The sequence below is a fragment of the Dreissena polymorpha genome, chromosome 1 (genome assembly GCF_020536995.1).
Source record: "Dreissena polymorpha isolate Duluth1 chromosome 1, UMN_Dpol_1.0, whole genome shotgun sequence".
In the NCBI taxonomy this organism is placed as follows: domain Eukaryota; kingdom Metazoa; phylum Mollusca; class Bivalvia; order Myida; family Dreissenidae; genus Dreissena; species Dreissena polymorpha.
In genome coordinates this window covers 41,946,244-41,964,935 of record NC_068355.1, presented here as the reverse complement: position 1 = coordinate 41,964,935, position 18,692 = coordinate 41,946,244, and the positions used below count along the sequence as shown (strand labels likewise).

The following is an 18,692-nucleotide window of genomic DNA, read 5'->3' as shown; positions in this document are numbered from 1 at the left end:
CAGGGATGCTGAATGTCAGGATTCCTCTTTTCCGTGTAATCGGGTCATTCGGAGAACTGTAAAAGGTGAAAGAGAGCTGGAATCCGATTGGATTTCATTGACCAATTAAAATTCCAACCATTTACCTTGATTTGAAGTAATTCATGCATATTTTAAATTGTTATTCAATAATTGAAAACAAAATTTTTATTGAAATAAATAATCATTAAAGTGTAATGTCGACAGGAAATCAAAAATATTAACAAATATTTTAGCCGCGCTCAGTAAATTATAAGGCTGAACATATAATAAGTCATGAACGTTTGGAATGACTCGGCCATATTTAACTATAAATCTGGGGTAATATTACTTAATGAACAACAAAACAAAAGTGTTATCGTTACCGGGCTCATTCCCGTCTTGTTTAAAATCGAACACTAATTTTTAGTTACGATGTAAATTTAAATTCCGGCGATAATACTTAGTATGCGCTAACCTCTACGATAAGTTACTTTCCATAATTAATTTCATTAAATTGTACATGTCATTAGTCGTAGCTGTTATTTTTAATAATCTTTGAATCTGCATGGTCCTCATCTATACATTACAAGAATAGTGATTGTATTTTCCGGGTGTGTATTCAAAGTTAACGTCAACATTTTAAGAAACTTGATAAAGATCTCTTACGTTTCCCGCTGACGCATCTTGTAGAGTACGACGCCGATGACGGCGCAGAGGATCAGGAAGAGGAGGCTGGCGACGACGGCAACAGTGACTATGCCGGCAGTGGTCTCGATCCACGGCGTCGGCGGGTCGGGATCGTAGTACTTCTCAACCTTCGTGATTGAGAACGCCGTCCAGCCAGGACCTGAGGAGAAAAGGTTTGTATTAAGCAATACCCCTCAATAATTTATATTGTTGATGCTAGGAATAAGAAGATAACGTAGCTAGAACCGAATCGTTCAGTAATCACTGGCTAGGGCACGTATTCACAAACCAATAATAGACTGAAGAAAAATATAGTTTAAACACTGACACTATTTGTATAGGTTTTGTAAAAGTATTTTCTTTATTTTTAAGTCTAAGAACAGGTTGATAAACACCCCTCAGAACAGCAGAGGTATTCTTTATTAACCGATAAACTAACACCAAATAAAAAGATATCGCTGAAAATAACTGCCAAAGTGAACACTGTCGGGAATGGACCGCTCACCGTGGTATGTAGTCACTTTATGTGTTACAATATGTATTGTACAGTAGCTTCATTTTTTACTTTATAACGTCGTAAATTGAATATAAATCCTACAGATAGATGATTTTATATAATAAATTAAGACCCGTTGGATACAGATAAGGAATATTCCACATCTTACCTTTATCCAACGGCTAGTACATATATAATTTATGTGATAAAAAGGACAATACATTCTATTTAAGAAAGTAATGGTTATGGTTCTTGTGCATGACACTACTCCTGATATACTATTGATATATATACACCAATGAAATTTCATGTTAAAATCTTAAATAGTTTCTGAGGTATAGCCCAGAAAAGTCTTTGACGGACAACGCAAAAACTAAACCCCTCCGCTTCGGCGTGGTATAATAATCTCTCCTGATGCTTAACAACAACAGCACGAACTAAGTACTCTTATGAACAAAATCTACTTCTTAAATATTTCAAGTTTCGAAAATTGTAGATGAAAATCTTTGCATTAACGGATACCATTCTTTCTTATGCGTCAGTGTATCACTACAAGAATTAGCTTTAAGCCTCTGATCATTTATAAGAGAAGTTTTAATGACTTATACAAGTTTATCTGGTATTAAAAATATAATAGTTTTTTTTTGAGAATTTCCACTTGACAGCATTCTCGCACAAGTCATATTGTGGCAAGGTTTGCATTTAATTCGATAAACATGTGAATGAAGATAATTTGGCTAAACGGGCATTCATGCATCATTTTAGGCCAAATTACCATTTAACGAAGGGAACAACACTGATATTGTCATAGATTAAAATTACATCCGATAATCATTCAGTCAATAGAATAAATCTGACATAGTTGGTTGAATGTCAATTTATCTTATTTTAATTTCTATTGTGCAATATGCATTTGTTTAATGTGAGCATGCTCTTGTAATTTTAGAATGTACGCTAAGCCGTCAACATTTAAAGTTATTCGTAAAATAGCCTGCAATAGTTGCTAGCCGATTAAATGCACGTTATATATGTGTAAAGTATAAGCTGGTAAAAATAGCACCACACTGGAGATCGGAATGGTTCGCATTGTACACGGGTATTGTCCGCCAAATCATCTGTTCTAACTTGAATGTTTGCAATTCTTTGTTGATGTAAATTTATATTGAGTTCTTTTTTCACAACTAATGCATTAACAATCCATAAAAAACATTCCCATGTTTAAAAATAAGTTGTATGCTGAAATCTGCTACTTTTACCGATTTTACCAACGGCTATTATTTGATAAATTGTTTAAGATCATTTGAACGGACTAAATATAGATTACATGACGTAGCGCGTGTGACTTAGAGGAAAGTTTATTGGCGTCGCTCTAGAGAGCGGCGACTAGTATGTAATGCATTTTTTTCTCTTATGGGAGGAGAAGTTATTTTACGGATCAATGTATATATTTTTGTTTTAAGAATATCTTGCATAGTGGTGATTTTTTGTGTAAATTAGTGTAAATAAGTACTGCATTTGTGCCTATTACATTTATTACAACATTTATTGCCAATAATGCAAAGCTAATTGTTTTAATTAATAGCTGATCAACAACTGATCACAGGGGAAAGATCACAGGGACTGGGCAAATACGCGAAACTTTCTGGTTTTGTATAAAAATAAAACATCATCAAAATATATTTATTTTGTGGTTTTTCTAATTTGCTTATTTAGTGGAGAATCAATGTAGTGCGATATTTGACGACATATCGCGCAAGCAAGTTTATTCGAAGGCGTAGTGGTACGAAAATGTACAATGTATTATTAATAGACATATAATAACGATCGCTTTACACAAATTCACCAAATAGCAGTACATAAATGATGTCAGCCGGAATAGCTTAGTTGGGAGAGCGTTAGACTGAAGTTGTTTACGCAACAATCATCTAAAGGCCCCCGGTTCAATCCCGGGTTCCGGCACGAACGGAACAGTTCGGCGGCTGATAATTTGTTTCAGTCAGGTTAATAAATATAATAAAGCTTTATTTTATGTAGACATTTTAAAATCCATTTTACTACAATTGGACATTTTTATTAAAATTAATGGATGTCGCGCGGTGACAACGTTAATTAAAATTTCTTACATCACTTAACTATCTTATAAAAAATACACGTGTTTTTATATTAACAAATAAATGCAAACAACACATCTATTATCCATGTATTTTTATGGTTGTCTATCATAGGCCCTAAGTACTATCCCTACCACATATAGAGCGCGAAGCGCGACACGTATTATTGATTTTGAGTTGCGATAAAGGAAGCAGCCGCTTATCAAGGAGGAGCTGTGTCCCAGCAACCCGTTTCCCTAGAGTCAAGCACTCATCGGAGTTATTTTTTAAGAACCACATATAGAGCGCGAAGCGCGACACGTATTACTATCCAGGTGGTATGGGCCCTTTAGCATTAACCGACCATTTCGTCCATAGTTATCTTCCTTAGAATTTGAGAAATTTTGAAATCGTTGTTCGAAATCCAAAATTTTCATCCGATTGTTCCCAAACTTGCACAGGTTTTTTTTATCAATGAGGACCCAACCCAAACTCTCTAAGAGCAATATCGGACCGTAAGTCCAGAATTATGTCACTTTGAATTTGAAAATAAAAGTGAAAAGCTGCTTGGTTAGGTGATTATGTCAACATTTTTTATCAGATTCTTTCCAAACGTACAGTGTCTTAATATCAATGAGCATTTTTACCTCATTTAAAATGAGAAACATCGGGACAATAAGTCCAGAATTTTTTTCTATTGAATTTGACAAAATAAACAATTTCCACTTGTTTAAAAGATTTCACAACTTTCGTCTGAATCTTTCCAAACTTGTTAAGTGTTTTTATATCAGTATTACTCGAACCCTATTGAAAATGATGAATATCGGAGCAATAAATCTATTATGATCTTTTACTGAATTTCAAAGTATTGTGAAATGCAGCTTCTTTATGCAATTTATAGTTTTCATTCAATTTTTTTTCAAGCTTTTACAGTGTTTTCATATCAATAAGTACTCAACCCCTATCGTAAATGAGCAACGTAAGAATAAGTTCAGAATCATCTCCCCTTGAAGTTGAGAAAAATATGAAATTATGCTTACAAGATGAAGCAGATTTTTAAACCTAAATAGTTCTGTTCAATTAATGAAAACTGCACACGGATGCCAGTAAAAAAAAGGAAACCAATGTAAATAAAATGAACTATGAAATATTTGGGGGTTACAACACAAAATCATAGATAATGGTTATTTGGGGGTTATAACACAACATCATAAATAATGGCTATTTGGGGGTTATAACACAAAATTATAGATAATGATTATACTAGTATCTTTTTCTTTTTTGTTAAAAATAATCGGCCAATATATTAATATTTACAGTAGAAAAAAAATCGTTTCATGAAACTTCATTGAGTGCCTTTTTTACTGAAATTCCCGACGCCCTTTGATGCTTTACATCAATACTTATCTTGTCAATTACATAAACACATTTAAATATTTCCTGTAGCAGTGATATGATAAGATACCGTAATGGTCTTTATTTAACTATACTAAAATAATAAAAAATTACCCAGATGTAGTGCTGTATACTATATTGGTGTTGTGTAACCTAGGTAGTGAAGTGCGCTTCACACACACATATACATAGTATTATTATATTGCGCTATGGCCGTTTGATTTAAAACAGAAAGTACATGTTTGCCTTTTTTGTTTCTTTAATTGTATATTTGTACGAGCTACAATACAATACCAGAATGCGCAATCGTCAGCTATATAAGTTTTTACATGGACTATTCATGGATTTTATAGCATAATTAAAGGTAAGAAAACAGATGCATGTGATTCCGTAGTATCGGTCCTCTTAATGAATACATCTAAATAGTTTAAGTTAAAATATTAAAAAAACACCCGTTTTATACCAAGCTATATGTAATGTGTATTCCTGGGCATAGTAGCAAACACTGCTTTGAAAACGGTCAGGTTTTTACAAAATACTGGCTAGACTAAGCTCTCTGTAGTCATCTGTATCATATACAATGTTTCTCATAATATCGCATGTGCGTGTTCTGTAAATAGATTTTAAATGGAAAAATGAAACTATTGCTCATGTTGTTCCTTATATATGTTTACTTTTTTTCTTACAAATGAGCGGCTTATAAAACATTTGATACACATAATAAGGAATGATAAAGAAACTAATCCAATTATGTGTAACGTAATTTAAAAATCATAGCATCCCCCTTGAGTAAACATTACCTATATTCCAATGAAAACCGGAAATCCTGATAATGATCGTCGTAATTTTAATTCTAATGAACAGTAAATAAATCAAAACTTCTTAAAGTTGAAAAACATTAACTGCCCAGCTCTTCTTGAGAGTTGTTCGTTTAAGTAGCGATATAATGAGGAGGGAGAATAAGAGAATACGGAATATATTTTTTTCTTGTTTGTAATTTCGTATTTAAAAATATTAACACTTACAAACATTTACTACGTTCGATAAGATTTTCATTCTACTGTTGCAGTTTTCCATTCCATTTGGTCTCTTCACAAATGAATGACCAAAACTTAGTAATGAGCTAGTTACAATTAATTTGTGGTTGTAAGTGCCGTCAATGCTCCGATCATATACGGCATATCACGAACAGTCATAAATAACGGTCTTCAGAAATCGCATTACCCTGTCTTAAAGGTCGAATAAAGCGTCAATTAATGGCGTCACAACTGTTGACACCTTGGTAATCTACCCAAAACGTACCCCCATATCAATTGAAGGAAATTCCCAGAAGCATAAAACCTTAGCGCTATCATAATCTGTTGCCGCGGTGTCAAAGGTAGTCTATGTGAAATTATGTCCTCTAGTTTGTCGTTAACACTCGGTACCGTCTCCATAGTTCTTCGTCGTCGCAATCTGTTTACTCATTCAGATTGTCTGAGTCGTTGATAGTTAGAATAAATTAAGTCGACCAAGTTTTAACCGGGTTTTAACCGATTGGTATGTCTAACCAAGTTTAATACAAATGCTTGCCGAAAGTAACCAACAAGTAACCTACCCGTATGTGGTTAACCGCCTGTTAAACTGGTTTTACAACAGGGTTTTCTCAGCTTTTTTGTGAACTGTATAATATAGAAAACAAACATTTGCATATGGTTGACCTGAAAAAGTATAGACGCTGAGGCGCAACATTGTGTTGCGTTTTTGTTTGCATTAAAAAATCACCTGTGATGTCGTTAGCCGGTGTTCCAAAGGTGTCCTTGGCAGCGATAGCATACGCTTCGTCTGACGTCAGAAAATTCTTAGTGTTGGCGATCTCCGCCAGCGTGTCCGCTGTGTCGTCTTTTATCACGTACGAACGGACGATACACGACCTAGGACAGGCGACATTAAGGATGCATTAAATAAATGAAGAGGATTTTGTTATATCTAACAGCACCAGGGTCTAGTTGCCGAAGACCTGGACGGTTAATTTAACGTTTATTGTCATTATTTACGTGATATTTTTTATTAACGTAGGATATATAACTTACGTGGACGTTTCCTCGACGATGCACCATATTTTTGTCTCTGATGTCGCGTGCGTCTGTCTAAATACCGTCCTCAGTTGCGTAAGAAACGTAGTTTTCATTGTCAGAAAGGTCGTCCTCGTGATTGCCATGTAATAGTTGAGGACGACAGAGTTCGGATTGTACGCATCGATGCGCACCGTCGCCCCAGTGGTGGACGTCTTTGACGGCGTCCCGGCGTCAGTAGCGGCTGCGAAAACCTTGTATTTTTCATTTGCTGATGCCGTTGCAATTAGTGATACAGCGCCTGATACGAACAAAACAATGCTGGTAATAAAATGATATATTCAAGACTACGTCAGATCTCGAAAGCGCTTTTCAAACTTATAAACACCTTTAAGTAGTATAAATATAGAGAGGTTCATTCCACCCGACCGGTCTCCGACAATTACCAAAGAGTTTTGCATTTGTTCGTAAGGTTCTGTAGATTTCAAATTGTTTTGGGGTCCCTTAGAAATTCAAGATGTCGTCCAAGATCGCCGCAAAAAATGAAAGTCACTGACATTGCTATATAAATGAGAAAACATTTTTTGTCTGTTCGTTTTAGAGATATAAACTATACCTATATATCGGACTTACTGATAAATCTGATACTTGTTTGAAAATGCAATTTTTGCTCACTTTTTACGAAAACGAAGGGGTATTGTCAGTATTTATTATTATATGTAACAGCTTTCACCAAAATTATTTTTTTATAGGATATTACTTAAGACAATTACAAAAATAACACTTATATATAAAACTTATGTAAAGATGTAAGACATTCCTATCTTTTCAAGAGTTGGGTTAAAGTGAAATTGATAAATTGACCTTTGGTAAGTTTTTTTTGGAAATTCTCTTGTTATCAGTATCACCATTTTCATACACAAACCAAATTCAACTTTCACAATCATCTTTTATTATTTTATCATTTAATAGCCTGAATTTTGGTATCTGACGTATAACTGTTTTGACCAAGAACTTCCATTTCATGTATATGTGCCATTAATTCCGTCTGCAGATTTTAAAGGTCAAGTGTATTTACTGAATGTGTACATCTGTTTGATCAATAATGAGAGACCGAGCAACATGTTTGGTATGTATAATTTAATAAAACATATCATTTGTATTGTAAGCATTTATCTGTGTTTTATTATGTAAATGACAACACATATTGGTGTAATAAAGTTATTGCAGTGCCATTTGTGGTTCATGATGAAATATACATGATGACGAAGGACAGGCAGATTAGTGTCTTTAATAGCAAAATTTATGTTTTGCACAAAAACAAACTCATTGAGATTGTTATCGAACTGTTCCTGTGTAGTGAATACACTTTTATTTCTAAATTTTACAGTAGAATTTATACTTTTGCCACACATAGCTTTCATTTTGTATGGAATTTATAACTAATAATTATAAGAAATTTTATTCTGAAATGTTAAGTTCTGTACTACCTGTATTTGCATCCAAAGAAAACAACTCTGGGTTGTCATTCTGCGTCACTGAAAATGTAAAGTCTTTATTAACGCCTTCGTCTGCGTCGCTTGCCGTCAAAGTCGTTATTGTGACCTGGCAGTCGTCACTGTAGGCGATCTCGCTGTTGTAGAAGGTAGGTGAAAATAGCGGTTCGTTATCGTTTACGTCGAGAACAGTGATGCGAACTGTAGTAGTCGCTGTCAATGCCGGCGTTCCTGCGTCTGTCGCCGTCAGAACAAACTCGAACTGAGTGAACACCTCGCGATCTATCGGCGTTTTCACAGAGAGTACATATGTTGTTGAATTAGCCGCGATGTACATATCGGCGTTTGTATCACTGATGGAGAGCGTTATGTCATCATTATTGTCAATGTCCAGATCATCAATAACAACGGTGAGAATACTCGTTCCGGCGACAGTATTTTCAGTGACTGTACCCACGTAGAGCGCTGAACTGAACGTTGGTGCATTGTCATTATAGTCCAGAACTCTGATGGAAACGGTCGCGGTAGCTGTTAGCGGTCCTGCACCGCCGTCCTTTGCCCTGATCACAAGCACGTACAAGTCCATGGCCTCCCGGTCCAGAGTTGTTGCAGTGGTTAAGGCACCGCTAGAAGCGTCCAGCGTGATATGGTTGCTGTTGCCGGTTATGAAGTTGGCCACTTCGAACGTAACCGCTCCGTTAAGATTAATGTCAGCATCGGTTGCCGTAACGCTATTGATTAGCGTTCTCGCCGGAACATGTTCCGAGACTGTAAACTGATAAGTCGTTAACGTGAATATTGGATTATTATCGTTTATGTCGCTTATTGTCACCGTTGCCGTTATGGTTGTGGATCTAGGAGTCAAACCATTGTCCACAATCTTCAATGTCATATCATACTTTGCTGTCCTTTCCCTGTCGAGGGTATTGGCGACCCAGATTAATCCTGACGAAGGGTCGATTTTAAAGTCAGAGCCTGTATTACCGTTTAAAATCGAATACGTCAATGATTTGTTCCGGTCAAAATCTATGTCTCCGACGTTTACTGTGAAAACTACTGTGTTAAGAGGCGTGTTTTCTGGGATAGTGTCGTCAAAGGGCGCATTCTGGATCATGGGGTCGTTATCGTTCTCGTCTATGAGACTGATTGTGTACGTGATGGTTGCAGTGTTTTGTCGCGGGGACGTGCCCTGGTCGGTTGCATACACAATAATTGTGTGACTGAAACATAGCACGAGTGAATTAAATGTATCGAAAACCAAGTGAGACCATCAACGATTATTGAGTTATATTTTTTAGATTGTCATTAACCCAATGCCAGTTTATTAAGCCCCATGTAAAATCACGTAATAAGCAGCAGACGTCTGAATACGAATTCAAAAAAGAAAGCCATAACTATGTAAAGATCGCAAGTGTTGATTAATATAACTAAAGATTGAAATTGAGCATTATGTTAAAATAATGCGGGTACCTATATGATGAAAAACATCGTTTTATATGGTATTTGCTCTCGGATAATTGTTACTGTAATGAAAAACTTCATTAAGAAAATACTACATTCTTCAAAATAGGGACATAGAGATTTTTTACCAGACTTAAACGTTTATATTTGAATATAGGAAAAATTTAGTATCTTCACAAGCAGATTTTAATTGGATGTTTGTCAATCTTTCCATTTTGACAGCATGCAAATGTTATGAAATAAATAAGTGCATACAACAAATGTAAGTTTTGAGGTTGGATGACTGTGATGTTGTCTGACATGTTGTTTTGAGGAAGGTCGCTCTTCCGTATAAGGCATGGAACACACATGCTTGAACTTGGCTTACCCATCTTTAAACAGATTATCACGTTGAGGTATTTGTAATTCATGTATAAGTTATAAAAAACGAACATTCAACCGGTCCATAATACGTTACCTCGCCACAGTGTCCCTGTCAAACGCATCATTTGTTGTTATGACTCCAGTAGATGGGTGAACTACAAATTTTGATGATATTGGATTTATCGAATAAACGACAACATTGTTATTGTTGGTTAAAGAGTCCACATCCCGTGCAACGGCCGTAGTGACAACTGTGCTAGTTGCCGTGGACTCTGCAATCTCCACGGCAATATTCGCAGCAGGAAACTTCGGAATGTTGTCATTCAGGTCGTTAATTGTGATTCTGACAAAACACGTGGCGGACAGAGGCGTAGTTCCGCCATCTACAGCTTTCACAATTAGGTCGTACTCGATGTTGACCTCATAATCGATGGTTGCCTGAGTGCTTACAACACCAGTAGTTGCATGAACTGAAAACAAGGTCGATCCCGTTCCACCTTCTATTGAATAAGTAATACCGCCGTTGCTTCCGGTGTCTGTATCGGTTGCCTGGACCGTTAAAACAGTAGTCGGATTAGGCACGTTTTCGTTTAGTGTTGTTGTGTACAAACTAATGTTAAACTTGGGCGTGTGGTCGTTTGAATCTGTCAACGTTATTGTCAAAGTCACCGTTCCCGTTTTCGTGTCTGCCTGAGTAGATGCCGTGTCGTCAGCCTCTATGCGCAACGTGTAGGACGTTGTGCCGCTGTCAAAATCCAGAATGTTGGCGACGAAGACGTCCCCTGTGAAGGGGTTAATAGAAAATGCGACGCCGGTGTTGCCATTCCGGATGTTATAGCGAATATCACCGTGACCGCCCTTATCTGAGTCTGTTGCGGTCATTTTGTAGATGCTCGTACCAACTGCAGTGTTCTCTGCCAAATTTAAGTTCGTCGGTGTAGCTAAAACAGTCAAAATGTGGACACATATACCAAGGGTACTATCATTTTAATTATAATGGTATAATGTTGTTATAAAATAGCCTGTAATGTATATTGTACGTGAATTATTAATATCACTGCATATTCTACCACTCATATGCATATATTGTAATGTTTTCAACATATCATGTATAATACCATTTATACCGTAGCATAACTAATTAAAACAAGAGGCCCATGAGGGCCTGAATCGCTCTACTGCTTCAATCACTGTCACTGTGACCTTGACCTTCGACCTAGCGACCTGAAAATCAATAAGGGTCATCAGCCAGTCATAATAAATGTACCTATGAAGTTTCATGATCCTAGGCCTAAGCATTCTGGAGTTAACATCTGGAAACCATTTTACTATTTCGAGTCACTGTGACCTTGACCTTTGACCCAGTGACCAGAAAATCAATAGGGTTCGAGTCCTCATTAATATAACGACTGTAAACAAGTTTGAAAAGAATCGGATGAAAACTGTGGACTTTATCGGATAAACAAGAAAAAGTAACCATTTTACTATTTCGAGTCACTGTGACCTTGACCTTTGACCTAGTGACCTGAAAATCAATAGGGGTCATCAGCCAGTCATGATCAATGTACCTATGAAGTTTCATGATCATAGACCTAAGCATTCTTGAGTTAACATTTGGAAAACATTTTACTATTTCGAGTCACTGTGACCTTGACCTTTGACCCAGTGACCAGAAAATCAATAGGGTTCGAGTCCTCATTAATATAACGACTGTGAACAAGTTTGAAAAGAACCGGATGAAAACTGTGGACTTTATCGGATAAACAAGTAAAAGTAACCATTTTACTATTTCGAGTCACTGTGACCCTGACCTTTGACCTAGTGACCTGAAAATCAATAGGGGTCATCAGCCAGTCATGATCAATGTACCTATGAAGTTTCATGATCCTAGGCCTAAGCATTCTTGAGTTAACATCTGGAAACCTTTTTACTTTTTCGAGTCACTGTGACCTTGACCTTTACCCAGTGACCTGAAAATCAATAGGGTTCGAATCCTCATTAATATAAAGAAACTGAACAAGTTGAAAAGAATCGGATGAAAACTGTGGACTTCATCGGATAAACAAGTTTTTACTATTTCGAGTCACTGTGACCTTGACCTTTGACCCAGTGACCTGAAAATCAATAAGGTTCGAGTCCTTGTTAATATGAAGACAATGAGCAAGTTTGAAAAGAATCGGATGAAAACTGTGGACTTTATCGGATAAACAAGAAAAAGTAACCATTTTACTATTTCGAGTCACTGTGACCTTGACCTTTGACCTAGTGACCTGAAAATCAATAGGGGTCATCAGCCAGTCATGATCAATGTACCTGTGAAGTTTCATGATCCTAGGCCTAAGCATTCTTGAGTTAACATCTGGAAACCATTTTACTATTTCGAGTCACTGTGACCTTAACCTTTAACCCAGTGACCTGAAAATCAATAGGGTTCGAATCCTCATTAATATAAAGAAACTAAACAAGTTTGAAAAGAATCGGATGAAAACTGTGGACTTCATCGGATAAACAAGTTTTTACTATTTCGAGTCACTGTGACCTTTGACCCAGTGACCTGAAAATCAATAAGGTTCGAGTCCTCATTAATATGAAGACACTGAGCAAGTTTAAAAAGAATCGGATGAAAACTGTGGACTTTATCGGATAAACAAGTTTTTACTGTTTCGAGTCACTGTGACCTTGACCTTTGACCCAGTAACCTGAAAATCAATAGGGTTCGAGTCCTCGTTAATATAAAGATACTGAGTTAGTTTGAAAAGAATCGGATGAAAACTGTGGACTTTATCGGATAAACAAGTTTTTACTATTTCGAGTCACTGTGACCTTGACCTTTGATCCAGTGACCTGAAAATCAAAAGGGTTCGAGTCCTCATTAATATAAAGACACTGAGTAAGTTTGAAAAGAATCGGATGAAAACTGTGGACTTTATCGGATAAACAAGACAACGTCTAACACACACACACACAGACACCATGCCATCCCATAAGCTCTTCTGCCAAGCTCTTCTGCCTTTGGAAGTAGAACTAAAAATGATGGCCGAAAAAGTTAAATGTTAATAATAATAATAGTAATAATAATAATAATAATAATAATAATAATAATAATATAAATGATGAATAATATTTAACTTGCAAAGTTCCTGTCATTGTATTAAACATAGACTAATGTCATACTACCATATTAAAGAATTTTGCAATACGTTGGCCATCAATTAAAAACATCGTTGGTAATACCACACGTACTGAATATGGGAGTGTGTTCGTTGACCTGTTTGACAATGACGCTTCCCTTTACATGCACTCTGTTAGTGCCGTCCGAGACAGTGATGATTAGATCATACTGTAACTGGGTAACAGCCTCGTAGTCTATTGAATTCTTGAGCTTTAATAAATAAGCAAAATGATACAATTAAAAGGATCGTATCTTACAAGAAGTTTAAGTTAAAGCTACACGAAAAGAAGGAACAGAAATAGCTCTCTTACGTTTTGTTATTCGTGTCGTGATATTTTAACATGCGCTCTGCGATCAATGCAGGCCTTATACAGCACGAGGGACTAGATCATTATTGGTTTCACCCATTTATGCCTAGCATATAGAAAAAAGGCCTTGGCAAACAGAGTAGACCCAGATGAGACGCCGCATGATGCGGCGTGTCATCAGGGTCTGCGCTGTTTGCTTAAAGGAATTTCTAAATATAGAAATAAATATACTAGACATCCCTAATTTTGGAAATAAAATGATCCAATTTAGAAGGATGGGAGAGTTCACTAGGCATAAATGGGTTAATATAACATCAGTTCCATACGATCGTAAGCACTCTGGGACGCACGGAACAAACGCACATCGTATGATCCATATTTGCGAGCGAAATCAAACGTAAGTCTGCTTGTTTATGTTAATAATCTTTGTGATTTTGTGTTAAGTTTAATTGTGAAAAAATCTCAATCATGATTTGATATATTATTATGTCGATACACGTTTGCAAGGGATCGCATTTTGATTTTTTTTGCAATTAAATATATATAAAAACATACCACTAGATTCGATGTGGCATTATCCACGTCGAAAAAATGAGTGTTTCCTGATGTTATCGTGTATGTCAAAGGATTGCCATCCGCGTCAGGATTGCCATCCGCGTCACTACACGTCATATCATAAAGTACTTTGTTAATCGAATCAGTCTCGATCATGTTTGTAGTAAAGGTCATATCAGATTGGCATGACGGCGTGTTGTCGTTGACGTTCTTTATTGTGACGCTGACGTTAGTTGTGTCAGATCCTCCGCCGGTCTTTTCGGTGACTGTAACAGCCAATGTATAGGTCGGATCCGTTTCGAAATCTAATATACCAGCGACGACGATCTTTCCAGTGTAAGGATTAATAACAAAATGTCCCTTGTCGTTTCCCGAGGTAATGGCGTAAGTGAGCTTGCCAAAATCACTAGCGTCTTCGTCCGGGTCTGTTGCGGTCACCGTGGTCACTGAGAAACCAATGACAGCATCCTCTGCAACAGTCGTTGCATAAGGCTCGTTCTGTATGACTGGCGGGCCTTCATTTACGTCGAGAATACTGATGTCCACGTAGACGGTCGTGAAGAGGCCTCCGGGGTCTGTTGCAGTGATCTCCACCAAGTAATCTTTCGCTGCCTCGTAATTTAAGGGGTCTGTAGAGGAAAAGTATTGATTTGTACTAAGAATCAAGCGATCTTTGTATGTTGTTTACAATTAGACTAACAAAACTTTTAATAATACAGTAAGCGACATTTATGTGTAAAAGTTAACAACAAAAATCTTAAAACGACCAACATGTATAATGACGTAAAATTTACACTCATTAAAGAGATAAAAAAATATGCGCACAATGTTTATTAAATTGTCACGATGACCCTATTTACACTTCAATTTTTACTTACAAACATCTGTCAACATTCAGTCTGAGCAAAAATCCTTGTTTATAACAGTACATATTGTATTCAAGCACACAAACAGCCTTCACACAGTTTATTAATCACAGTCTTCTTGAATGCGGCTCTTAAGGACCGGTCACTAACGAGGTAACGGACGAGAAACGGACGTAAAATCATTTTATCGGTTCGTGTCCGTTCTTATTCGTGTAATGTCCGTTTCATATCCGGTGAATCCGCTCCTTGTTCGACGATGTCCGGTGACATCCATTCCGTCCTTTGGGAAGTTGTGAGCATGTTCAAAATTATCCACCGGATAAAACGGACAGAGACCTCCGTTTGATGTGCGGTCTTCATACGTTAGTTTACGGTTTGTTCGGAACTCGTGCGTTACACCTCCTGTACGTATCCGGTTTATGTCCGTTAATGTCCGGTTTCCTGGTCTACCACCGGACAACTACTGGATAATACCTTGTGAGAAGGACATGTGCAATAGTGGTCGTGCTCGCATTCAATTAGAGTGTCAAGCCACCCTCGTGCAAGCCCAGATTGGCCTTTTGGATGCTTATCTGGCCATGCATCGTCTTGCTCAAAAGAGAGCAATGACACAGAGGCAGCGCAGATGGTGGATCAGGGCTTGGCTGGGCCCCGAGCGGAGGCGTCAGTTCGGTCTGTATGACCAACTTATGGTCGAACTACGTCGAGAGTACCAACTCGCATTCATCAACTTCATGAGGATGCCACCCGTGTTGTTTGATGAGATTCTCGCACGAGTGGGCCCAAGGATTACGAAACAGAGCAACAACTACATACTTCCAATTGAACCAGGGATGAAGCTAGCATTGCGCTGCGGCATCATTTGCCAGAAGTAAGTACCGCTTAATTTACTTAAGTGTTAAAATTAATTTTAAAAGGCGTCTGTTAGTAATTTTAAGTGGCCTTTTCACAGATTTTGGCATATTTTGAAGTTTGTCATTAAATGCTTTATATTGATAAATGTAAACATTGGATCTTAAAAGCTCCAGTAACAAATGAAGAATAAAATTAAAAAAAGGAAAAAAAGTGGCCGGTACCAGGGCTCGAACCAGTGACCCCCGGAGTCCTGGAGTAAGTCTGAAGTAAAAACGCATTAGCCCTCTCGGCTATTCCGCCGGGTATACACATTAAAGTATTTTGCAATCTTCGTAGTTTCGAAAATTTAAACGACAACAACAGAACTCTCCAAATTATTCAATCGTTTCGCGTTGCAACGCTTTATAATTTTTAGGTTTTCAAATCGTCAAAAGATACATATAATGGATATATTGGACTGTGGTAAATGTTCAGTAATACTGTTTCCTCACAAATATCATAACTAAAACGAAAATTTGCGAATCTGAAACAATTTTTTTAAATTTTGTCAATTTACCAAACCGTGAAAAGATCCCTTTAATATATTTATATATTTTAATGTCTACATCTATCATAATTTTATATAAATTGCATTGTGTTTAGTTATTGGTATAGGATAAAAGGCAAATAGATGAGTGCGCGCACTACAACACTAACCTTCTAAATTGTATATTACCATTAGTACTGTTTTGTGCGCATATATTGAAATGCAGACAGTTATAAGCACTGTTTATCAAGTAGTATATTTTTACCTAAGCATCCACTGGCTAAAAGTCATGAATTATCTACTATGTCATACACTTATAATCCACGCTAGCTTATCATACTTTTATCTTTGGCACGTCAGGTTTGTGGAGCAGACATAGATGAGTAGGCTGACGAGGTAATGACGTTGCCAACAACAGCTGCCGATTGGACGCAAAAAGCGGACGACTTCAGGGACAACTTTAAATTCCCCCATACTCTTGGTGCTATTGATGGCAAACATATTACCTGCACATGTCCACCAAGATCCGGGACTACGTATTTTAACTATAAGAAGTACTTCTCCGTTGTCCTGCCAGCTCTGGTGGATTCTGACTACAAGTTCGTCTGGGCTGACATTTGAAGCCGTGGTGCTGCATCCGATGCACAGTTGTGGAACGAGTCTGACCTGAAAGCAGCAGCTGAGAACGGAGACCTTGACCTGCCAGAACCTGAAGCTTTGCCACATGATACTGAGGATGCACCCTACGTTTTCATCGGTAAGAAAATATAAAAGTGTTCGACCGGCCAAGATTTATTTATTTATAAGGCGGCTTATAAATCCCTGTTTTTCTTTGGCTTTTCGTTCGGAAGTTGGCATTGTTCAGAACTTGCTGGTTCTTTGGTACTGTCTAATTCGTGCTTACTTTTGTTAGGGTCGGCAGAGTTGTCTTGAGAGCCTTGGGTTCGTCCTCTTGCACACAGACTGCAGGGACAGGCGAGGAAAGCCGTTTTGTGTCTCTCCTTGATTCGCCTTTGCAAGCGTTTCTTTAAGTGTTGCCTTTTGGTGGCATTGTTCAAAGGCGTCCAAAAAACAAAAGACAGATTTTTAATTCATTTGACTATTTATGCCCTCGGCATGCCACGTGACTGACCATTTTGTGTACGTTGGTGTTCAATTGTTTTCCGTTTCTCTCACGTTGGGAGTACGTTTTATCTGGTAGTAATGCGTTACATTGCCATTTTATCCGGTAGAAGTCCGTTAATCGCATGGTAATATCCGTTAGCCGACCGTTAATAATCCGGTACATATCCGTTAAACGTACGATTTTTCCCGTTACATCACCGGTTTTTGTGCGGTCATTGTGTGTTTCCTACGCTTCACACACCGATTGCGAGAGTCTTGGGCGACAGAGCAGACAAATTTAATCACCGGATAACCAAAATCTGCATATTTTGTCCGTTTTCTCTTCGTTACATATTCGTTAGTCGGTCTGACCGGGCCTTTACTGACAGTAAGATCGTATTCGAAACTCTATTACGAATATTAAGGTATGGACAACTTTTTACTGTTATGCGCTTGCGTCACACGAATAATCGCATACTGAAAACAGTGTTCAGATCACCCTATAACCTCATGAATATCATGTAAATTAGAAAAAGACTTGTTTTCAGAAGAAAAATACAATACGTATTAGGGCGGATTTATAGTGAAACTTGAAAATTCCCTTACCACAGTTAAATTGGGAAAATGGTAATATTATAACCGCGTTAGCATATTTAAAATAATAATTGTGTTGTCTTCGAACTCATAATTAAACTGTGAACCTAACCTTGTCATTGAATTATCCGGTAACAAACTAAAAAGTAAATTTCTAAATTCAAAACAAAATTTAATAAAGTAAATCCTGGAACATACTTGTAGAGACTTGAAGACTGGTGACACCGGCGGCATCCTTGACTAGTTTAAAGTCGCTGGAGGGCGACTGCGAACTGATGTTAAGTGTCAGTGAATCGTTTTCCGCATCTGCGCATTGCAAGTCCGCGATGACTACGAAACCGTTTGCTATGGGCATTAACATATACCGATTTTTCAAATGTGTTATTCCATTTGATAGGACCCAATGCTGAATGTTAACGTTTTTATTTAAATATTTTTTTGTATGCAATTATTGCACAGAAGTATTGATTGTTATTTAACAATTAACTTTAAAATGTTTTATATAATATTTAAGGCTTTATTGCTTACACCTATTACAGGTGGTGGTTAATATACGATACGGTACACGTGAGTGAGCGTTTGAATGAGTTGTTTATCAAATGTAATGACTTTATGTGGGTATCATCAATGAACACAGCATGACTACTGAAGTCTCCAAAAAGTTATCAAA

The 18,692-nt window shown here is 37.2% G+C and overlaps 2 protein-coding genes, 1 long non-coding RNA gene and 1 other non-coding gene across 4 annotated transcripts in view; 1 reads left to right on the top strand and 3 right to left on the bottom strand.

The window, feature by feature from the left end:
* Positions 1-10,944, bottom strand: part of LOC127869953 (protocadherin Fat 4-like) — a 45,952-nt gene extending 35,008 nt beyond the window's left edge. Inside the window, exons 1-5 of the mRNA XM_052412647.1 lie at positions 10,137-10,944; positions 8,213-9,438; positions 6,741-7,023; positions 6,433-6,581; positions 667-847 (exon numbers count right to left, since the gene is read on the bottom strand). Of these exons, the coding sequence (XP_052268607.1) occupies positions 667-847; positions 6,433-6,581; positions 6,741-7,023; positions 8,213-9,438; positions 10,137-10,924 (2,627 nt within the window). The 5' untranslated portion in view covers positions 10,925-10,944. The remainder of the gene's footprint in view (positions 1-666; positions 848-6,432; positions 6,582-6,740; positions 7,024-8,212; positions 9,439-10,136) is intronic.
* On the top strand, positions 3,053-3,142 carry Trnaf-gaa (transfer RNA phenylalanine (anticodon GAA)). The gene is given in 2 exon segments: positions 3,053-3,089; positions 3,107-3,142. It is a non-coding gene; the product is annotated as a tRNA-Phe (tRNA).
* A 1,498-nt stretch (positions 10,945-12,442) lies between the features above and the next one.
* LOC127878022 (uncharacterized) lies at positions 12,443-13,034 on the bottom strand. The gene is made up of 3 exons (XR_008048712.1): positions 12,887-13,034; positions 12,721-12,741; positions 12,443-12,581 (listed from the first exon to the last, which is right to left on the bottom strand). It is a non-coding gene; the product is annotated as an uncharacterized LOC127878022 (long non-coding RNA).
* Positions 13,035-13,250: 216 nt separating this feature from the next.
* On the bottom strand, positions 13,251-15,527 carry LOC127869857 (protocadherin-like wing polarity protein stan). The gene is made up of 3 exons (XM_052412549.1): positions 15,479-15,527; positions 14,078-14,706; positions 13,251-13,424 (listed from the first exon to the last, which is right to left on the bottom strand). Exons 1-3 carry the CDS (start codon positions 15,525-15,527, stop codon positions 13,251-13,253), a joined length of 852 nt encoding a protein of 283 aa, XP_052268509.1.
* Between the last annotated feature and the right edge of the window lie 3,165 nt (positions 15,528-18,692).